The sequence below is a fragment of the Thunnus maccoyii genome, chromosome 6 (assembly GCF_910596095.1).
Source record: "Thunnus maccoyii chromosome 6, fThuMac1.1, whole genome shotgun sequence".
Taxonomy (NCBI): domain Eukaryota; kingdom Metazoa; phylum Chordata; class Actinopteri; order Scombriformes; family Scombridae; genus Thunnus; species Thunnus maccoyii.
This window is the reverse complement of record NC_056538.1, coordinates 11,199,794-11,223,701: the sequence shown is the minus strand read 5'-3', so window position 1 is coordinate 11,223,701 and position 23,908 is coordinate 11,199,794. Positions and strand designations below refer to the sequence as shown.

General features: G+C 40.2%; 2 protein-coding genes across 3 annotated transcripts; one reads left to right on the top strand and one right to left on the bottom strand.

The window, feature by feature from the left end:
- Nucleotides 1–9,474: 9,474 nt before the first annotated feature.
- On the top strand, nucleotides 9,475–11,613 carry LOC121898999 (C5a anaphylatoxin chemotactic receptor 1). Its single transcript, XM_042414544.1, has 2 exons — nucleotides 9,475–9,499; nucleotides 9,805–11,613. The coding sequence occupies exon 2, from the start codon at nucleotides 9,817–9,819 to the stop codon at nucleotides 10,852–10,854; it is 1,038 nt and encodes a 345-aa protein (XP_042270478.1). The 5' UTR covers nucleotides 9,475–9,499; nucleotides 9,805–9,816; the 3' UTR covers nucleotides 10,855–11,613.
- Nucleotides 11,614–12,305: 692 nt separating this feature from the next.
- LOC121899040 (dapper homolog 3-like) lies at nucleotides 12,306–22,180 on the bottom strand. Of its 2 annotated transcripts, none has more exons than XM_042414594.1 (4): nucleotides 21,758–22,180; nucleotides 16,022–16,154; nucleotides 15,541–15,651; nucleotides 12,306–14,693 (listed from the first exon to the last, which is right to left on the bottom strand). In XM_042414594.1, exons 1-4 carry the CDS (start codon nucleotides 21,986–21,988, stop codon nucleotides 13,198–13,200), a joined length of 1,971 nt encoding a protein of 656 aa, XP_042270528.1. In that variant the 5' UTR covers nucleotides 21,989–22,180; the 3' UTR covers nucleotides 12,306–13,197. The 2 variants fall into 2 exon arrangements, with proteins under 2 accessions (XP_042270528.1, XP_042270529.1); XM_042414595.1 differs by having other exon boundaries at nucleotides 12,306–14,690.
- Nucleotides 22,181–23,908: the final 1,728 nt, after the last annotated feature.

Below are 23,908 nucleotides of genomic sequence, written 5' to 3'. Positions count from 1 at the left end.
CATGTTCCTAAGAAACCCTTAAAAATTTTTTAATAAGATTGTTGCTAATGTGTCATCCTTTGAATTAAAATGGACACAAAAGTGACTCCAAAAATACAAAGAAGTCAAACTTGCCAGTAATGAAATGAGAAAGTGATAGCAAATAGTTTCAGTGATGGAAACAGGACAGTAAATAGTCACCACTGCTATTAAGTTTACTAGCACAAAGTATAGGTGAGGTAGGTGTTTCTTGTTCCTGATTACACTAATCTTAGCTGTTTAGTGACTGTGGATAGTGACGAAGACGTGTCTTTTAGTGCCGGTCAGTTGGAATAAAACCTTTTTAATCTTCCCGTGAGATAGAATTTATTTTATCATTTCACTGAGCCTTCATTAATTCATTATCTACAAACCAGCCATTTTCACATCATTTTGGTTTATTCATAAAGTATCGTTTTTTTGTAAGTAAGTAACAGTAAGCATCTGTCAGTAACATTTTGAATAGCAACTGTTATACTGTACGTTTAAATCTGTGGTACGCATAATACAGTCCACTGTACAAACAAAGACTGATTGTTGACTGAGCTGAAACGTGCAGGTGTTTAGTGGGAGTGTATATGAGAGGGATTACATTGAGGTTAAGCTTTATAATATCTGCTGAAAGTTTCCATCCCAGGTGGCTCTCAAACAGCTTAGTGTGACATAGTTGTCAGCAGCATAATATCAGAAATTGAACTGTAGGACTGCGCACATTCACAAGTGGGTCAAAAATGACAGCATCCTCCTAAAGCTGATCCTATTTAGGCGAGAACAGGGCGTCCTCATTCTGACAGTTGTGCAAACTGGCTTAGTGTTTCGTCGGTTGTCATATTGTACAATGAATTTAAACGTGTTGATAGGACTGTTAATCTGTCAAATTAAGTCAATCCAAAAGAAAACTAAGCTAAATTCAATTCATTTCAATTCTATTCAGAGTAATTCAATATGAGACAGAAAGATAAAGGGAATGAGGTGAGAGCAGGAGAGAAACTCACTGATGCAATTTTTAAAATTCTCAACTGTTGAATATATTCAAATAAACCAAAAACACAAAGCTGGTATCACACATTAGCCAAAGGATTTCAAAATTTTTTTTAGACATTTTTAGACCATGTTTGCAGTTAATGACCTGAACACTTCACAGTAAGGTTGGTCCTGACTGTATGAAAAGTTAAGGGATCCCCAAAATTCCAATTCATGGAAACATAAAGGGAATCCCTCCAAAAGCTGTTGCGATATTTAATTTACAATCACAAATGTCCACATCATGGTGATGCTAGAGGAAAAGTAAAGGGGTCACCATTTCAGTGGCGGAAGGACAGACAAACCAATATTTCTAACAGTGTAACTTAAAATGTCTCTGTGCATGTGTGTTACTGGCATTCATTAAAGATATAGACATAGTTTGAGTTTAGACCTTGAAATACACTGTATTCCTTTATCCTGCTGTGGAACATATAGTATACCTTCCCAAAACAATCATTTGTCATAAATTTTGTGTCATTTTCTCAAAAGCTCCCTTTAAAATACTGAGCAGCTCTGAGATTTAGTTGCTCCCTTCCTTTACTTCATTTACATCTAAACAGCGGTGTTGCTTGGCATCGTGGAAAGTAAATGAGTGAAATATTGTACTACATTCATTTCACAACAATAGTTACAGCCATAGGTGCCTGGTTATTATTAAAATGTGGGAGCAAACTTGGAGAGATACATAATTGGTGGGATTAAGTCAAGAAACAGCCACCTACACTAGTCTAGATTAGTTTGATTGAGGGTGCTATGAGAACCAGGAATACATCAAGAACAGTATATAATTGGGTGGATCAGGACAGGAAATGATTATTAGAAAAATGGCTATTTCACATTTGAAATTATATTTATAAAATCATTATGTAGCCTGAAATGTTAGTAGGTTACAGGTTACTGGGCTTTCTTCAAGGTTAAACAAGGACAAACAATTTATATTAATGAAATAGTCTCACAACACATCACCATATGATTTGTATAATTAAACCTGGTCAAACAATGTTAAACCTGAGGGTTGCTATTCTCAATATTCACAAGTTCATCTTCAAAGTCTAACAATTGCAGCAAAGTAAAAACAAATTAGATGAATGAAATGGCCTCACAACAACTATCTAATTCCAATCCCACATACGGGTTCTAGTGGAAGCTATTAGCACCACCAGCTGATGTAGTTGTGATGTTATACAGGAATAAATAATCATAACTTCAAAAGCAGATTATTTTAACTGACATTATCTCAAATCAAGGACTATTTTAATGCACAGCTCAGAAGGTGACTTTTGCCTCAAGACTTAAAAGGGCCATGTTAGTTAAGGACTAGACCTTACTTCCTCTTAGAGTAAACTTGCAGCTCTCATTTACCCTGTATGAGAAAATCAGAATAATCATATTAATTAAAGCACAGCACAAAGCACAGAGCATCATCATATTCAAAGGTAATTCCATCCAAAGTCTGACTAAAACTGAAAATAAAGCAAAGTATTCTGCAGAAGTCTAATTGGGTTACTTCCCACTGCTGAACATTTGACTGTTAATTCAGACACTTTGGTGCCATGAGGAAAAGCTCTGCTCTGTCTGTCTCTCTTTCACGACGGGTTGGACTAAACCAACTCGAATGGTGGTCCGAAAATGTCAGATTGCTGATTTTAACTATAAAATAGTTAAAATCAGCTGCACATCCACCAACTACACTGTTTAAGTACTTCTTACATGGTAATGCATCAGTAATAATGATCCAATAATATAATAATATAGCACTGACTACAAAATAAGTACTTTAACTTGATACTTTAATTACTTTTACATAGCATTTAATTGCATTTTGTTGATACTTACAGTACCAGTAAACTTTGGACACACTTTCTCATTCAAGTGCATGGGAAGGTGTATCCAAACTTTTGACAACTTTTTACTTAATTGAGTAAGATTTTAAATGCAGAACTTTTACTCATAATGGAGTATGTATTTTGTCTGGTATTGCTACTTTTTACAGACAAGTTATCTGAACATTTCTTCCTCCACAGGATAGCATACATACTGAAATAATGAAGCTATATTTACACCCTTTCCTCTGTTTGACTTCCTCTTGTTCTCTACCAGAATATCTCAACATTTGCCTGCATTTTCACGAAGAATTCACAAGCAGTTTCAAAATTGCCCCTCCATAGTCTGACGTAACATGTGACCCATGCTGCTGTTAGCAAATACCAAAAAGTACCTTCCACAGGGTCTAAAGGCAGACCACATCCGTCTTTCAACTGCAATTTTATTTAAGAGTAAGCAAGATTTAACAGGTTGTGTCATTATACCATGCCTGATAACAAACCATGATTTTTACTTTTGGAGAAGAGAACAGACACAGAGAGACAGCAAGAAAAAGAGAGGGAGGAGGAGAGGGGGATAAAAAGAGGATTCGGACAGATCCTCAGTCCTTCTTAATCCCCCGTCGGCTTTTCTGGAGACCATAAACAGATTGAAGTTGGATATGGACTCTCGTGCATGTAACTGAAACAAGTGACTACTTTGCCGATGCTATAGACTGTGGAGCCAACATGAAGTGGTCTGATGAGGGTCTCAGGGCCAATTTCTTTTGCAAAAATAAAACAGCAGTGATTTTGGTATGTTTCACACCAACTACAACAGATAACACTTTTTAGGGTGATGGTCTAGTCTGCAAGCAGTGGCTGAGAAATGGAGTTCAGCCACCAAAGCTCACAGCCCAATTTAAGAGTCGATAGAGACAGAACAGCACGTTTGTTCAGTCAGACTCCCTCTCAGATAAATAAATAAAATATGAGCGGCAAAGGACATCAATCCATTTTGACTCAAACCCTATTTGAGTTTGAAACCCTATTCTGCAATAATCTGGAGTATGAGTGTGTGTTTGATAGGAGACTCTATGTGATGAGCAAACACACACACTTGCACAAAATTCACATAGTCAGACTAGCTTTGGCCAATGAGATGTAGGGAATGAAAATATCTGGCCAATCAAAAGTGTGGGACATTGGATACTGTAAATCAGCTAGAAATACAAGGGCATGATGGGGCTATGATGTTATTTCATAGAGAACCGGAAGATGTGATTTAGCACAGAGTCAGTGAGTATGGACTTTAGTGCTGTTGGAGACAGTCTGCTAAACATGAGAGTTACAAGGCCAGTAAGCCATCAGCTTAGGGGCAAATTCCCTTCCTCATAATGTCAGACCTTACAGCATCTAGTTAGCTATCAATCACAGCAACATTTGTTGTATTGTCCTATGTGGCATACATCATTAATCTAGCATTCTGAGTAGTTTCAAATAAATCTTAAGAAGTTCCATCAATAGGTCTAGAAGATGTTACTGGTTTTGTTGTTGCTGAGTTTTGGATAGTTCTTGACAAGCAAATGACCTTTTGAAGAGGAATATGATCAGAGAGCAACAGAATCAATGTAAGGAGATCCTCCATCCAAAACTATGGAGGAAAATTTAATTAAATTTAGCAAAGAACCTAATGTTAACCTGAGTGACAAATATTTCTCATCAGCAGACAGTATTTGCTCCAGAAACACCCAACCAAGCAAACTTAGAAAGTGCATTTTCAATTTTCTATGCAGTTCTTTACAGAGGTTTTTTCTTTTGGATTGTGAATAAATATGGGGTTTCAAAAGGTATTTCAAAGGTTTCCTCAGTGACACTCACACTGAGTTTCTACAGAGATTCTACAGAAATACTGTATGTGAAAGGTTCTAAATTAGCTAGTTATTTATTGCAACTTTAAGAGGTTTCTAATGAAGTTGACCCCTGTACAGTAAAATCTCTGCAGAACTTGCACTCTAGGGATTCTTGGGTCTTATACATTTGAAAGGATGCCCATGAAGGTAAATGTTAAAGTGTTTCCACACATAGAAAAGAAAGAATACTATAAAAAAGATTTCAAGTAGGTTTCTCGGGATGTTCAAAGGGGAAAGGATTTTAATAAGTACCTGTTTCTTAAGCATGTATATTTGTGTCTTGTTTAAGTTGTGGTCTCATGATAGTTTTGTTCCATCTGCAGAGGGATGGAGGAGATGAGTGGTCAAGATTCAAGCTCTGACGAGATGCAAAGGAAGGACCAAAGATCGCCATTCCAGGTATGTCCCATCATTGTACTGTGAATAGATCAGATAAAATAGAGTTTGTTGCAGCCCAGTCCTGTTGCATTTATCACATTAAGACTATATTGATAGTTTCAGACAGGATGTCAGGGTAAGTTTGTTATAGATCACTTTTAAAACAGAAGGGACACAAATGATGATAAAACACCAGGCTGGTCAAAGACTGGGGAATATATTCTATTTTAAAGTGATCAAAAACCAGTACAGATTTACAATATCTACCCACATTAAAGCTAAATTTACTGCGAACTGACATTTCTACTCAATTCTGAGTCAACCACTCTTCCCCCACTTTCCTCCAGATCTTCCCGGACCCTGTTGAGGTTGTCCTGGGCCCAGAGACCTCATTGAACAGCTTGGACCACGACCATGAGAAGGAGCGTCTACCCTCCATCGTTGTGGAACCCACAGAGGTGAGCGAGGTGGAGAGTGGAGAGTTGCGCTGGCCTCCAGAGAACATGGACATGGAAGAAGACGAAGAGGACCTGTTTTTGGAGCAGTGCATCCCACCCGCCAACATTGCAGACTGGGGAGACGAGGAGGAGGAGGAAGAAGAGACGTCGGTTATCCTGAACCAGCAGCAAGGCTTGACACTCATTGGTGAGTTGGATGTGTTATCATACTCTCTGCTTTACCCTCCCCCTTGTGATTTAAAAAAAATCTATTTAAACAATTTAAACACTTAAACATCAGCTTACGTGCTTTCAGTCTGGTAGGACATGTTAACTTTTAAGGCACATACAGTGTCTTTAAACACAAATACATGAAACCCTAACTTGACCTGTGCTCAACACTTTACGTTTGGTTCTCCACCCTGCCCTGTTTCAAAAATATATTGACACCACTGGTGTCAGTATGCTAACATATTCTCAGTACTAACATGTTGATGTTTAGCATGTAATGTTTAACATGTTCACCATTTAGCGTGTCAGCATGCTAACATTTGCTAATTTGCACAAAACAAAAAGTACAAAAAGTACATGAGAATGTCATTGGTTTTAAAGATATTTGACCATAAACTAAAATATTGAACAAATTCAATTTTTGGAGCTAATTGCACTATAGATAAAAAGTTCACCAAAGTTATTACAAACCATCCCCAGGGGAACAAATATCTTTACCAAATTTCATTGCAATCCACCCAACAGTTAAGACTTATCATGACTTTCTGACAGACCGACAGACTGATAATGCCATCTTTAGAGTCATGTGACCAGCATGGCTAAAAATACACTCAGCACATCTACAACATAAGTTTCAGTTTTCAATTAGGTCAAAAAGATCAAAAACCTAAATTGATCTGTTATGGAAAATCTTCAGATGGGCCAATAAATCTCCAGGTCTCCCACAACATAGTATTAAACTCAAAAAACTGATATTTATATTCAGACTCAAAGAATACACTTGAAACTGGTAGAGTTCAATGTGAATGGGTTCACTGTGCATCAAGTGTAATACAGAGCAAACCGAGGCTTTGATCACGGGATGAAAAACCTGAAAGTGAATGAGAAACCATCATCTTATATACTGTCCACAACTTCTCCTATTGTGGAGCGTGTTTTGGGCTCGTTTGACCTTGTTTCAGCTGGCTTGGAAACAATGGTGTCTCAAACTTCTCCAAAATCTAAAAATAAAGAGCTTGCTGGCCTTTAATCACACATCCTAAGTAAATAACCAAAATATCATATTACTGATTAACCCTTCTATGTGTGGTCTCTGCAATAACTGCACATAGTTGATTCTTTAATTAGCTCTTCTGTGTACTGTCTTTTGTGCTGTTACTGGCATGACTATTTGCTCAAAGGAAATTAGTCTCCATAGTAGTCATTGTGGATCTCTATTGAGTTCAAAATACAAGTTGCGAAAGCCAAAAGTTTGATGTTGAATATTTGATAAACATAATATAAAAAATGTGTTTTTCTTTCTGCAGACCTTCAGTCGGATGCATTTAGAGATGACACCCCCACACTTCCACCGAGCAGTGCGCCGGCCCTCAACTGACTTAACCTCTGAGACCTACAGTATTCACCTCTGATGACTCAGTGAGGAAACATACATCAAGTATGACAACAACTATGGCAAAACATAGCAACCTGGGGTTTACCAGTGACAGATGATGCAAAATGTGAACTGAAAGCCGGTGTTGATAAAGAGGAAAACACAAGCAGGAAAATACGTGTTAGATGTCAAACACTGATAAACAGCTACACAGCAACTGTGACATGTCATGTCATTCCCACATCTACTGTATATTGATGTTTATACAAAGACATATACAGGCATGTCTGCACATGTGGGGACATAAAGATGAACAGGTACACAAGTGCAAAAACAGACGCACAAAAGTCAGCTTGCTGAAGTTGGAGACAGAGAATTGAGCAATATGGTGTCTTTGCTGTTTTTTTAACTTGTCAAGTAAACTTTGATGATGTATTTTGTGTTTCAGTTCCCCCATTGTTTCCCCATTTTTTATGGGGTCAGTTATACCACAGTGGCAGAAGAGGAAACAGAAGCATGGCAACAAATTTTCTTAAGTTTGTGTTTTGTTCTTTTTCTATACTTCATATCTGTCACTGATACAGCTTGTATCTTATTAAACGTTTTCATAGATCATCATTTTGACCCCACTGGCGGCTTCTGAGGACATTAACCTGGTTATACCCTCAGTATGTACTGTATTTATTGAAGCGCTGTAAAAATATTGTCTGGGTTGACTGGCTGTTTTTCTCTCTCCAGCACCTCTGAAGCGTTGTAAGCTGTGATTTTTAACTGATTTAGCCATATTACAAATAAGATGCCTCATCATACGTTATGTGAATGACTAAAAAGGTTTGTTTTTAAAATCAGCATTTTTCATGAGGTTACAAAATCCACTAGTCAGCAGCTATTTATTTCCTTTTTGTCGGACAGGGTTGGCCAGTTTGTCATGCATGTTGAACCAAAAAAGAAAAGGAAGGCAGCTCTAGTCGCTTTGCTAACAGTTCTAGATGCCACTGAGAATTGTAGTTTTTAATGTAATTTACTTTTAATTTTCAGTTCAATAATTTGTGTTTAGGCTGATTTGTGAATAATGTGTATATATGCAAATGTTGTTGTGTTACTGTAAAAATGATTATTATTATTGATAATGATTATTATTAAATTGACAATAAAGATTTTTTGTCCCACTAATACAGGTAATGATGGGTGCTGTTTGAACTTTATTAAATTGAAAGAAAAAAAAAAGTAAAAAATCTACTTTTTACATAATTGGGTCAAACTAATATATTGTTTTACACAAACTGTGTAAATTATATTGAATCCATCTACTAACTCTGTCAGACTGAATCATTTTTTGCTTTTGTGTCATGGAAAATTGCAGCTGATACATTCCTTTTCTTTTTCTTTTTGTAACTTATTGTATTGTGAAATACTCCTGGATGATCACCAGTGTATGACTAAGAATTAGATCTAATTTTCTCAACAGCTTAACAGGAACTGCACTGTAAAAGCAAAACATTTGTTCATATCGAAATAACATTGATATGCCTTGTATGTAACACATTCAAATTTACTGTACTTGCAAGGAAGCATAAAACTGAACATAAAATGAGGCAATGTATGTGCAGATGTTTTATGTGGAAGTGAGAGAAATACTATAGCATCATGTTCAAGATAAGGTAGGATAAGATAAGATAAACTTTCGTATTATAAAAGACATTTGAGATAAACTGTATTATTTCCCATGCAAAGAAATTACTACTAGGTACTAAATACTGCAGAAAAGTAAAAAGTAACTTTGAAGTGTAATGAGACACAAATAGTCACAAAGTGAGGAGACAAGTTAGAGTAAAAAAAAGTTGCAATAAAAAATGTAATAGTAAAATTGGACTAGAACAAATATTGCACTTGAGGGTAGTGGTGGTTGGATAAAGTGTACAGCATACATATTGTGGAACAAGTGTCATAAAAAGTGTTTATGAGGGGTTTTTTGTCTGATACCACTTGTCTTCTGTAGTTTTATTTTAGGTTTACTATCATTTAAAAACGGCATAGTTCTTCTGTATATATAATGCTGGATTAAGGCACTATGGTGTGTTATATTACAACCTTCGTATTGTTGAATATAGCCACTACTCCACAGACTCTACAGTGAAGAACTTAAAGGCTTTATTTGATAACCGTGTGTGTGTGTGTGTGTGTGTGTGTGTGTGTGTGTGTGTGTGTGTGTGTGTGTTGGTTGGGTTGGGTTGGTTGTATAAAACACGCTCAAAAGCTGAACAGCTACATAACTTCCTTCAAGCAGTGTGGGTGCAACATCAACAGGACACTGAAACTGTAAGTTGAAATTTGTCAAGTCTGAAATGTTCTAACTGCCATGTAATTACAGATTTACAATATTTAAAAGACATTTCAACTTAAATAAGGTTTAATTGTTTAAATTTTTATCAAGAATTGAATCAAGTAATTGACTGTGTTGAACTAATTTAGGGATTTTCTTCAGAACAAAACAAATAATTTTGTTTTAGATTAAAGATTTTTCCTAATATCAAAGGTGTCTATTGTGTTGTCCATTTATTTAAAATGTTAATTTAAGCATAACACTAAATATTGTTAATTTCTGACACATTTTACATCTACAGTTTAAACCAACCATGGATGCCTCATTGGACAATGAATCTTATACTGATTACAGCGATTATCTGCCTGATTTTATTGACAATTTCGTGCCTGCGATTCAGCCGATCCAGATAGTCGCTCTGGTCTTCTACGGCCTTGTGGTTCTGTTGGGTGTCCCTGGAAATGCCCTGGTGTTGTGGGTGACTGGGTTCTGCATGAAACGCTCTGTCACTTCCCTCTGGTTCCTCAACCTTGCGTTGGCTGATCTTCTGTGCTGCCTCTCCCTCCCTCTGCTCATGGTCCCTCTGGCCCATGATGACCACTGGCACTTTGGCCCGCTGGCCTGCACCCTGGTCAAAAGCGTGTTTTACCTGGTGATGTACAGCAGTATCTTGCAGCTGGTTTTGATCAGTCTGGATCGTTGGTTGCTGGTCAGCAAACCCGTGTGGTGCCAGAACAACAGGCGACCTAAGCAGGCTGTGTGCATGTGTGTTGCTGTCTGGTGCCTGGCCCTGATAGGCAGCATCCCACAATTTGTCTTCACAAAACAGATCAAAATAGGTGAAGTCAAGCAAGAGTGTCAGAATGCGTTCCCCTCATTACACAGTGCCTGGCTCGTCACCTCCTTCCGCTTCCTGATGGGATTCTTCCTCCCTTTCCTGGTTATTGTGGTCTGTCACTGCGTGGTGTACAGGAGAGCACAGAGTGGAATGTCACATGGTCAGACCCGTTCCAAGCGGACACTGAGGGTCATCATCGCTGTGGTGTTGAGTTTCTTCCTGTGCTGGCTCCCTCTGCACATTTTGGACTTCATCGAATTGAATACCCCTCGACATTCCTCTAACAGCCCGGCAATTTACCTGGCACAGGCTTTAGCGCTCTGCCTGGCATATTTCAACAGCTGCATCAACCCACTCCTCTATGTGTGTCTGGGCCGAGGCTTCAAGGACAGCATGACACGTTCTCTGCGCAACATATTCAACTTCATCAGCGAGGATCCTACACCCAGGATGAGCATCGTTACTACTGAGACCAAGAGCACGAACACTGCAAAGGAGATGACTAAAATCTGAGAGTGTACTGACTTTGATTTATTGTATGCTGAGCTCTTCTTTCTCACTGCACTGAGCTTGGATATCCAAATCACTGTGTTTCACCATCGACAAGTTAAGAATAACTTGTTTGGTACATTTACCTGTCAGTTAAACTCTTGTTTGATATGATATGAAAGTGTGAACACACCAACCTTGCTGTTTGTATGCACTATTTTGGATTGAACATTTGCAGAGGCAGTTAAAATGCGTTAAAATGTTATCAGGGTTGTCTCAGGATTGCAAGTCATGAACTATTGGCCAATCTGCCATATTTCCTGTGCACATTCATGTCTCATGCAACAAAACTCTTTCCACTTCTGTTTTCTGGCTCCGACAGGCCCCGATGATCTCAGATTTGGTTACTAGGTGTTTCTGGCATCAAGGGGAAGTTATCAGGTTTGATGTATTACTTTGTATGTGTGTGTGTTGTAATTCATCAAGTTTGTTGTGAGAAATTAGACACTGAGATTAAATGAATATTATTTAATATAATAAACAATTAATAGCTAGTTTTTGTAACACCTCACCTTATGCAACAGTACACTTTCCATTGTGATGAAAGAGTCAGACCTCCTGTGTAATAGTTCTACACCAAGACCACAAGAGGGAGCTACACTTCTCCTGCACAGCTACTGTACATGTGACACATATGACTTGGACTTGTCATGTTTTTTGAAATTAAAGATGTATATAAAATATTCTTCTTTGAATAATAATTTGTGTCTGATATGTTTTTTCCCCTCAAACTAAGTTTGATTTTCTTGTTAAAATCCTTAAAATGACACCTACTGTTTCTCACTCATTAAAAATTCCAGAATCTCTGACTGTGCAAATATATTTCATTTTAGAAGATTAACTGCTGGACACAAGATGTCTCCTACTTCACTGTAAAGTCCATTCTCAGTGTATGTGCACTGGAGGCTTCAAGTTTCCACATCACACTTGTGCAAGTTCATTATTTGAAAAAATCCTGCTCGTAGGTCCATCCCTTAAAACTGGATTTTCAATGAGCAAAGAGAAACTTTCCATTTTCATTAGATGAATGTCAAAACAGCCTTCTAGTGTCAAACTCTTCACATACATCATTCTGTACAAAAAAGCTCAAACATTCAACTATAGGAACAAGAGGAAAAACATATTTTTGAGTGGAGAGCGACTTTAACGAACTCTCACTTTGCACATGTGTGTCAGTTCTGTCACTTTTTCTTTTCTTTTCTTTTTTTTTTTTTACACCTCCAGGCCAACAATTTACCTTCAGACAAGAGAAACTAGCTTCTTGAGGAATACAAACAATAAGCAAACTGACAAATTAGGCAATTTTAAATTTAAAGATCCCCTCTGCACATGTATTAAGACATACACACATAATCTGCTTGGAACAATGTCTGTCTGATATGGTTTTTCCAAATATATTTTTGAGTGGAAGGTGATTTCAAGAATACACAAAAAAATAAAAATGTGTTACAGTACCAAAATTAAGAGCAAAATTTATTTACAAACTACATTCATTCCAAACAAGGCCACATGATGGTATATACAGGTTATCTCATATTTACAAGAGTGTGTAAGTCTGTGTCCCTGTGCACTTATACATACAGTATGTGCATCCATGCATCTACACTAGTCCCTTACTATGGCCCCTAAAACCCCATTCGTGACTCACACACATCTGTTTATAATGATTGGTCCCTAAAGCAGCCGGCAGAGGAAAAGAGGTAGTGGACAGTTCACTTCAGTGTGAATCCACAGTTGACAAAGAGGCAGAGCAAAACATAATGAGAAATAAACTCTGATTCCCTGCTTAGAAATTCACTTTCAGGCCATGGATTTTGAGAATTTTGTGGTTGAGAGAACCAAAGGTAGACATATATTTGTATCATAAAAGGTTTCTAGTTTTTTAGACAGGTCAGTGCCAAAAAACACTTGTTTTGATTTCAAGAGATGTGGTGACGTAGACTTGTACTTGTCAAACTCTACACTGTAGGAACTAAGACTCCAACAGACATCAAGAAAATATGGCAGCATATCAAGCCAATTAGCTTCAGCATGGTCCATGTCAACACAGTGTAACTTGGCATCACATCAGTTATCATCAATTAGAAGAGGATAATGCCCATTAGTCTGGTGTCTGATGGTTGTCAGCTACAAGATAAATCCAACCAGATACTACTGACAAAAGATCTTTAATCATGTCCATCAATGGGAATATCTCTCCCTATCATGCTGTAATCAGAGGTAGGTAGAGTAGAAAGACTGGATCCATTATTCAACATATGAGTGGTGACCAAAAGATGATGATGGCTTTACAACACAGTGAAGGTTTCACACAGTGGTCATGACTTTGAGGGATCCTGAGCGGAATCTGAGGATCTTCTTTTTGAGAGCATGGGACGCTTTAATCTTGACGAAGGCCTTTGGCTGAGAGGGGGCGTTGGCAGTAGCCTGTGGTGAGGGTGAAGATGAGGAGGAGGTAGAAGCAAGGCGTGGTGGCAGCTGCTGGGGCCACACCAGCCCCCCACTTTCATCTGAATCACTGGACAGAGAGCTGGAAGCTGGGGAATACACCTCACTCATGCTGGACTCAGACTCTGCAGGGGTAGCACCTGCATAGCCCTCCTCTCCCTGACAGAGTGGTGCTCTCTCCTGAAAGTCTGGGTGCCAGCGCTGCTGTTGCTGCTGGTGGTAGTTCTGAGGTTGAGAGTGGGGATAAGAATGACCATGGCGAGCTTTTCGAGGTGGTCGTCTATGTGCTTGACCTGCATGCGTCTCCCCTTCGTCTTGGCTGAGCTCAAGGTTGGAGCACCAGCGTCGACTCACATTGTTGCTGTCGTTGCCCGCTTGGAGCCCAGCAACTTGGCCTTGGTTCTGAGCCGGATCCCCTCTGCCTTGGTGCCTCTCGGTGGTGCTGTACCTGCGCTCAGGCAGCATCCGCTGGGCAAGAAGGCTATTCTCAGACTGGGATCGACTGGTTTTACTGCTTGATTTCTTGGATCTCTGCCGCTCATTGTGGCTCTTCTTAGATGTTCTGGACTTGGGGTTGGGATGGTCAGGAGAGGTGGCTGCTCGGTTGGGCTTAGGCTGCTCTGGATTATAGTGTCTGGGGGAGCGCACAGGGGCATGACAGGCTTGTCCAGCGATATACTGAGCACTTACTAGACTGTGCTTGTGATGAATCGGGGGTTGTGGATGTAGATAATGCTGGGGGGATGACTGTTCACAACAAAGGTTAAGAGCCCCAACACCACAGTTGGGGTCCAGGGAGGGCAGAGGTGACGGTAGCCTCCCGGCCAGGGAGTGTGGCCTGGACTGGGGGTAGGGCAGAGCCAGATAACAGTCCTCCTCCAAAGATGGGGCCTCTCCCTCTAGCAGGTCACAACCCCAGCTCTGGCTATTAGGGTTTGCCAATAGGTCAACTTGGGGCTGAAGATGGGGGTCAGGAAGGCGTTGCTCTGTGGTAAGAGAGGGAGTTCTCCTGTGTAAAGAGCTGTGTCCGGAGGCACTGCAGTATGGGGGGTCGGGGCTCAGCGTGGTGCGAGGCTGACACGGCCGTGGTGAGAGGGTGTGACGGTGGATGAGACTTAGGATGTAGCCCTCTACCCTCAATGCCTGCTGGTAGTCCTCCTTGGTGATCTGGTCCTCTGTAGGCTGCTGCTGTTGCCAGGTTTGGTTACCTCCACTGATGTCCCACTGCCAGGAGTCCATTGCTGTTCCCTCCTCTGCGATTCCCTCCAGTGGTGGGTACGGGGCAGAGAAAGAGCGGGGTAGGGTGGTGTGTAGGACTGGCATATCCACTTCTCCATTCAGCATGAGGGGGTCTCCTAAGTACAGAAAATAATACTGTAGTAGGCCAAGGTGCAATAACATAATAATAATACTACAAACATGATAGTATATAAATAAGATGTAAGCAGTAATGCATCATACAGTGTCCTCATATAACAAAATAATGGCAGAAACATCTTTATTAAAGAGTCCTTTATTTATCGGCACACCTCAAAGTGGGCTCTTATGATAGATACTCACCAGAGGAAGGAGAAGAAAGGCAATGTTTAAATTAGCATCATTTTTTAAAGTTTGTCCGGTTAATACAGTGAACTTAATTAGGTTACTTTCTCGTGTGAGTCGACAGGTAATATAGTGTCTATGGCTTGAACCCCAAGATTCACTATAGAAATATAAAGTCTGTATTCTTTCTACAATATGTTAGAGTCTAAATTATTAATGTCATGTATACCTTTGTGGTGGTTTTAAAACATTATTTTTCAATCAAAAGAGTATTAAAGCTTACTTTATGTCTGTATTTATCTCTCTTAGGTGTGGTGGTTGCCACTGGTTCTTTTTACCTCATCCTAACCACATTTTCTGATTTTCTGGCTCCATGCTTCAAAATAAGTCCCTACTTAACCTGAGTATGACATCAGAAAGCTACATCAATGGTTTTCAATGTCTATAGATTATTTGCAAGTCAATAGACAGCAGAAGAGAATTCAAAAATGCATCATCATCTTTTCTACTTTAGAAAAAAAAGAAAATGGGAGATGAATACATGCTCTGATTTAACAGATATTACTCTGCCTTGTAGTGCTATAATGCCTACGGCTTCACATACACATGGAAGAAGAAATGAAAAACCGGAGTGCTCATTTGTTGTCTCGTTTTTCTTACCCACAGACTTTGGCCTGTCGTTGGTGTAAGCCCAGGAGGAGAGCGTCTCTGTAGGCTCAGTGGAACAAGATCTTCCTTTCGGTGACTGTCCCTCACTCGACTCATAGAAACCTGGGACAAAAAAGTACAATTAGTGGGGCAGAAGAGATGAGTATCTCATTTATCATAGCTCACTGACCATTCCAGCTCTCTAAAAATATGCTGCTTGAAGCATGCAGTATCTCAGCACGCATCATATAATAGACCACATAACAAAATTACAAGCAACTGGAGCATGAAGTAACAATAAGAGCAAATTCATGACACATATATTTCAAAATGCAAAGAGAAAAGACGTGATTTGTTGTATATAGAATATGTTTTATGCAAAAAAAGTCTTGCTTTATTGGGAGTAAGTAAATGAAATAGTGCACATTTAGAGTCTCTATTAAAAGAACGACAGATTTGTGATGAAAAAAATAGTTTCAAACTGTGGAAGTACCAGAACTCGGCCGACTGTCACCCGTGTCTCCTTGAACTCCATCGTAGCAGCCATTGTCGGTGTCGATCCTCAGCTCTCCCACCTGCTGCTCCAGCGCCTGCATCAGGCCCCATGGGGAACTCTGAAGAGCACTCTGAAACACAAACACACACACACTCAGGTTGTTTGATTGTGCTGTTGAGAGGTAATTTTCAAGTAGACGGTAAGAAGCAACAATCAGCGATTTCAACAACAAAACAAAAAGTTCAAACGCTCCTCTCATTTAAATGACTCTTTTGCAGAAATGCTAATGAACGAAGCACAGCTGCGAATCCTTCCAGACTTGTTTCTCCAGCTGCACACTGGCTCTCATTTTGTTTGAGATTCAGATAATCATCGGTCGAGATAATCTCTGAAATTTGTATTCCAGTGCATGGATAGATTGAGTCTAGAATACAATATATTAATTTTGATAATAAAAAGCTCTGCTCCAAGTTCATAATTTGATACATGTAAAGTAGAAAATAATTCAGCTCGTACAAAGGATGACATGTTGTCAGTTCATGACTTAATCATAATCATTTGTAAGAGTAGCTGTCCCTTCAAAAGCTGGATATTTCAATTTAAAGCAAGAAATTATCATTATCATCATTATTATTGCAGTGAATATACAAGAAGTAGTTTTTCTACCTTTGTTTCAGCTAACAGGGATGAAAATAGCCCAAATGAGTAAACATATAATGTCAAAACAGATAAAGTCACAACTCAGATGTAGATTTTCCTGCACTACTAAAACACATATGTGACCAACACTGTGCATCACTGAAGTGCATCTCTGTGCAGCCATATCTGTCAATAGGAACTCTTATGTAAGCAAGTTTATAGAGGAAGCAGTCAGTTGGAAGATGAATAATTCAAGGGTCTGTGAAGGTTGGCGAGGGGTGGGGGGCGTGTTCTTTCATGTTGGTGGGGGATACGTACACACAGACGCTCACACATGTGGACTTAAGCTATCCGCATATACAGACAAATGTGCCAAACATTTATGAGCAGATAAATAGTGATTCAGTTTTCTCTTCCATCTTTAACATGACCAAGACCCTCAAATGATTATATTAATTTAAAATCAGCTAAACCTGACCTTAACGATCAGCACTACATGTGACAACAGACCGTGAAGACCTGACTTAGCTCTCATAAAGACAGAAGTACACACACACACACACACACACACACGGTGAAATTGGACTTGCATTTGTGCCGGTCTCCTATTGAAATCATGTGACACACTTACTAAAATCAACAGACACTTGCACGGAAGCTTGTCTGCATGGCACACACACACACACACACACACAAGGTGTGCCATTTTGTCGGAGGTGATACTGCTGACACTGAAGGCTCATTAAGACACTTCATTACCAGAAGATTGAACATGTCCTCGTAACGAGGTGACACTTTTTACATTACACACCCTCTATGATGGAGAGCCTGTCAGACAACTGTTACAATGCTCTCCACTCCCCGAGCACCATCTGTGTACATCTGTGCCGATACTGTCTAGAGAAAGAAATGTAGACAGGTCCTGGGGTGTGCACATGTGCAACATAACTGACAAGACAATGTCGATAAGCACAGTTTGTCATACTGGAGAACATTTTTAACAAGTCTTCCTTCAAAAAAATGTTAAACTGATGAGGAATAAACAATCAATCCTGGATGATTCCTTAGACTGATCCAGGGTGTGACAGTCCCATAACTGAATGAATGGCCAAAGGTTTAATGCTTATATGACACATAAAGGTTCTCTCAAAATCTATCTAAATGTTTTGAGCTGTTTTTTTCTCCCTTTAAAGTCAGTTTTCCTGGACCAAGTAATATTTCCATACCTCTTCCTCAACAGCTCAAGCATCTCAGTGTGTGTTATACCTGCAAAGGATAGAAAATCCTATATTAAACAGGAAACTAGGTCTGGACGACGATCCCTCGGAGTGATCTTTTGGTCAGTGCGCCAATCGGTGCTTGAGCTCTGACTCCTTTGTCCTGCAGACTACAAATGTGCTCACAATACAAATGCTGTTGAGCGGCAATTGACCCAAGCTAACCTATGCCTCCAACACAACCTCTTCACCCCAAACACTGTCATTCCTATTGTCTCGACAAGGGTGCTTATTGTCTTGCCGTAAACAAAGCATTAGCATTACTACATCAATATGGTTTTGTATGGCAGAAATGAGGAGTGGGGAGCTTTGTTTCAGCCACTGACGTGAGGTAAAGATATAGCGAGGAGGAGGGGAGACTACTGGAAATCAATTAAATCAATGATGCAGCTTCACACAATTGATTACTTGCTGCCTCTTTCTGCCCATACCCGCAAATGCACACACACACTGTGGAAACCGTGGTTATTAAAACATAATGAGGCAGAACACAAACAAACCTTTTGTGGATGAAAAAATCAACCACAAACCATAGAACATTTCGTCGTGTGGCTGTGGAGGAGGTTCATTGCAGGGACCATTTTGCAGGCAGATCTTTGATTGTACTCTCTTATTAATGGTCTCACACTGGTTCCCTGACACTCTGCACACTGTATCATTACTGTTTTACTGCCTCCTCTGCCCCGGGCTGGTGGGGGATGGGGGAGACAGAGGACACGGTGCAGCCAGCCTCACCTACCCATTAAGCTGTTTCACACTGGGTATTCCTGCTCTTTCTGTGTGAAACAGACTGACCAGCAGGTGTATCTGGGACAATGAATTGACTGATTTGTGATTTATTTCACATGTTACATCCTCAACAGCAATTGAGAATGAGAGTTTTTCCACAAGAGATGGGGGAAAAAAAGGCATGCTATGAAGCTTGGCTGTTGTAAAGAGGCTTCTGATCTGTAGAATAGACCTCTAATCAGTCACCGGCTCAAGGGTTTTGAAACGATATCACCAGGATATAGAAATCTATGGAACAGGGCACACAAGGCATGCCGCACTGTTGGACTCTCTATAATTAAGGCATGTTGTGACTGGCTCTAAGCAGAGAGGGCTGTGGGAGACCGGAAACACACACACATGCACACACACACACACGCACACACCCTGCCCCCAGTTCCACTGCTTGAATAAACCACTGATCCCTTCTTTCTTCAAGCACGCACACATATTTTAAATGCTTCATTTTAATAGGGTAAATTAAATTTTAATGATACATTCTGTTTATACAGACACACACACACACACACACACACACACACACCGCTTACATAACCTTAGTGAATGGCACTCATTAGCATGCTCTGACTCTGTCCTATGTGCACAGTGGCTTGTAGGCAGGGAAGCAGGATGCAATGGCTGTGAATGGAGTCTCTTAAGAGAGATGTGCACCAGGCTGTGCTCATGTGACTGACAGCTGTGGCACCAGCTCAGAATGCACCTCTTGGCATGTGTATGAAGATAATGTTTGCAAAATATGTGTTGGATAACCTGGTTTGTCTGTCTGTGTGTGTGTGTGTGTTTGCATGTATTTTCAGAAACTCATTTGCCTGATTGCCTTCATGCACAAAGAAGCCAAAGAACACAAAGACAACTTTCATGTTTGTGTGCCAGAACAAAGCAGAGGAAACCATCCAGTGATCCATTCAAGTGATCAGTCACTGCCGGGTAGACTACTCCATACTCTCGCTAATGATGTGCTGCTGTCTTAACACACGGACACACACGACCTGATCGATGGCGAGCCAAGCGTTCAACAAAGGCACGAAACAAAAGCAAAACCTTCTGCAGGCACATGCCCATACACACACACACACATGCACAGATGATGATACACACACACGGAATCTTTAATTTAAAATCCACTGAATCGATTTATAATTTAAAGAGAAAATATGATTTGACAACTCTTCAGTTTTTCTAAAAGTAAACACTCCTCCACACAGTATGTATGCCACACATTCATACACAATTCATATATTCTCCTCCACTCTCTCCAAACACACACAGCGGGGTAGTTGAGAGGGAGGTCAGAGCTTCATGCTTTCCCAGCTGCTGTCTGGCGTCCCACAGCTGTCAACACCTTCAACCCCACACACACTGTATCCAGAAGAAAAGGCCTCTCTTCAGCCTGTCTGGGGCCACATTCATGTTCAAGGCACAGACACCAGACACACACTGGCAGTCTCATGGGTCAGTTGCTTCTGTGTCACAACGTGATCTATACATTTTGGCGACAACCTACATAGGAGATGAGATTGGGGATTTGGCTCGGACACAGATGGTGACCTGATATTATGAAGACTCAATTTGAGACTTCAATTAGAGACCTGTTGGGAAAGGGAAAAAAAAATCTCGGAGGAATTCCCTGTGTAATTACTCACACGCTTGGATGCGCATAACAGTTAATAAACATCGATCCACAGACAAGCTGCGCACAAAATGAAAACGATAAAATATGCGGCCCTGCGGGGAAACGCGTGTCACTCCTTCATTGACTTTGAAAATGGCTGTTTCCCGTCAGTGTGTGGATGTGAAGCCAGGCTGAAACGGACTGACAGCTCCACCAGCACCAGGGGACACTCATTTACCAGACTGGTGCGTGTGGCACATTGGAAATACTTGGCCCTCATATTATGAATCGTTCAAATTGATTTTTTCTATTACTTGATTTTTGCTTTCCATCACATGATAAAGCAAGTCCACGAGCTGAAATGTGCACTCATTAAAGCAAAGATAAAGCACAGTGCCCACATCATGCCATAGCCAACTGACGCCAGTGTACAAGGCCACCTATAGGCTACGCCTTATCCTCTCACTGAGGCCTGAAGGCTTCATTAGTATTCTGCTCCATATGCGGCTATTGTTAGGCTCCCGGCAGAGGAGAAGGAGGGAGGGAAGAGAGGAGGAGGCGTGAAGAGGAGGCGGCTGATTTAATTTCTTTTTCACCCTCTTTAATAATGGCTTCCTATTGTAGCAATGTTGAGACAGCTTTCGGGCTGCGCAAGAGCAGCAGCCAGAGAGAAACACAACTCCCACATCCCAAAACATTCAATTTATAACGAAGTAAAAACAAAATTACACCACACATAACAACATTTACAGTGATGATGATGCTCAGTGGTGCGTAAAACTTTCTGGGGGATATGCTCTTGCAGTAATGCCGTCCCTGAAACTTTTATCAGTCACGATTAACCCAGTTTTTAATTCTCATGTTAATCCTGACATCACTGCGCCACAGCGGGACATTTGTCTTGAGCACTATCTCATCAATTATGTGGAGGATAATTATGAACATAAAACTGTTAGCTACAACGACATACCATCTAAAGGAATAATTCACCCCTTTATGATCTGGAGAAAGCACCAATAAGAGCTTGTTAAGTAGTAAAAAACTACAAAAGTCTGTGATGAGGGAACAATGGGCCATTAAATAGTCGGTCTGTGCCACAAACGGCGGGTGCTCCACCCCCTGATTTCGTTACCCACAGGCATAAATCTCAGCCGAAACCACAGAGAAGCATTACATCCTTTCAAACAGAGACACTATTAATCAAGTTGAGTAACTTTTTTTGCAGAGAGAGGTCACCTCTACACAAAAGGCGCAGCCCAAACCAAGAGTCCATCCAACGGTCAAGCGGATTACAATAAGGATCCGCTGTTTTCGCTGTTAGATATTCTTAACTATGTATGACTTTGGTCCATGCAAGGGTAAAGTGCAGGAATCCAAACATGTAAAGTAAAAAATCACTCAACATAAACTTCTTACCAGCTGACGCCTCAGTGTCAAGTTTTCCTGCCCCCAGCTGCTGAAACACGACAGCTCTCCTCTGGAGGTGTCCTGGATCAGTGGGTCTCCCAGAGCCAGCGCCCCGAGTACCAGGCACTCCTGCCGCTGCTTGCGGAGCTCCAGCTCACACAACCCGGCCAGACTCGCCTCCAGGCGCTCCTTGGTCCGAGTGCGCTCCACCGTCACCGGGAACGAGAACGCACGGTGCATGCCCCCAAAATGCCCAGGCTTATCTGCTCAATGAAAGCTAATTATTTCCCTTATTTTATATTATTTTGTATTTCCTATTCTCCAAGGGGGCCAGATTTATGAGGGCTTTCGTAAGCTATAAAGGGCCTGCATGTTGCATCCCATTCCTTGTGATAGTTCGGTTGCCTCGGAGCGGCATGGTTCCCCAGACCATCTATGCGCTATGCATTTTCTATTTCGCAGCTGTCAAACGCAGTCAAGAAGCTCCGCCCTCTGCGACCAGCCACGGTGTGAAAGTGGGATTCACCCGCCCCCTTTGCAAATCCAATGTCAGCCTTCATTGGACATGAGAGGCTGGTGGGGCGCTGCGCGTAACGTCGTCCCTTCCCCCTTGATTCATTACAGTGACGCGTCGACCTCACCCATCATCCCATCATGGTCCGAGACTAATGGACTACTTCAGGGGACGGGTTTTCTGGCAGTATTATGAAGCAATTTAATGGCTTCATGTAACAATAAAGGAATAACAAGACTGAAATACTGGTGGAGGACAAAATAAAATGTATTTAGGCTATTAGACAGGATGCAGTAACTCATGATGTCAGGGCAGGGTGCACAATGCAATGATACAGATGTTGCAATTTCAAGAAACTGTAGGTTTACTGTTGTTAATTGGAATTTGGGGCAGGAGGATAGAATAAGACGGGACATAGTAATCACAAATGTTGTCAAAGCTTGATCTGGCTTTTATATATCTGTATAAGCTATTTGTGTTTCAGTATTGTTTGCATAATTATTATTTTTACATGAAAAGAAAGGGGATCAAATTTTTATCTCTCTTCCTCCCACTCCTTCTAACCCTGTTGCTGAATGTTGAACACTTTCATTTTTGAAGAATATCAGAAAAAGGGGAAAATCTTAACATGAATTTTTAAATTCAGGGACGTATTATATTTCAGATTTCATCCTGACATCTTTTGTGTCTCAAGCAGCCTCCTAAAAAAAAAATTCATAGACTGACATGTTCTCACCAAAAATAAAGAACAAAGCTGTAGGCTAGTGAAGCAGTGTTGTTCATCTTTTGCCAGTCACCTGTTAACACTGTAAGGAAGGTATACAATAGTGCAAATGTCTTCTGTTTACCTGTAATTTCTTTAATGAAATGAACATGACTGATAGTGGAAAGCAGCAATCAAACAGGCAGTATACTGTATGTTTAAGTACTCAGATTAGAAACATTAAAAAACAGAAAAATTGAGAAAATGCAACATTAAAAATGGATTTAAGAATGTTTTTTTTTGCAATAAAATGATAAAATTCAATGAATATACCTTACACTATGTTTGTCAATGTCTTAATTTTGTTGCTCCCCATTTTTTACAGTAAAATTTCTGTTGTTTCAGGACCTGAAATGCTGGTTTAAACTGTTTGCTTCTCTTTACACTCACTGACATGGACTGACATTGCAGCTTTCACCTAAATTCTCCTTATATATATAATAGACAATATATGCAAAGAGAGACAACAGGGAACTATGGGAATCCTATAAACAGACTGCTCTTAACATATACAGTATCTCATGAGATGTACTGTACGTGCAGATCCCAAAATAACAATGCTTTCAATGCGCAACATCAATATTTTAAAGTTTTGATTTGCTTTTATTTTTATTTTTTTTTAAAGTGCAGTAACAGATAAATATTTCATCTTGGTGCCTCATGCAATCTTCCCCTGTACTACTGTAGTGTAAAGTCTCCTGAGGTCATACATACTGGGTCTTTAAGGATAACAACTGTGTTTCCTGTCAGGAATAAGAGTCCACATAATATGTCACTGAAACATGAGAAAAACCTCTATGAAAGTTAAAATAACGTCCATGAAATGAATGTCACTTTCAGTTTGTTGACATCATAAAATAGCAGCAGCTCAAAGAGTCTTTTC

Excerpts from the sequence above, each read along its gene's own strand:
- LOC121898999 (XM_042414544.1), top strand. The coding sequence starts at position 9,817 with ATGGATGCCTCATTGGACAATGAATCTTATACTGATTACAGCGATTAT.
- LOC121899040 (XM_042414594.1), bottom strand. The coding sequence starts at position 21,988 with ATGCACCGTGCGTTCTCGTTCCCGGTGACGGTGGAGCGCACTCGGACC. Across the intron at positions 16,155-21,757 it reads TGACACTGAGGCGTCAGCTG|AGTGCTCTTCAGAGTTCCCC; the intron begins GTAAGAAGTTTA and ends TTTGTGTTTCAG. Across the intron at positions 14,694-15,540 it reads CGACAGGCCAAAGTCTGTGG|GAGACCCCCTCATGCTGAAT; the intron begins GTAAGAAAAACG and ends TTCTGTACTTAG.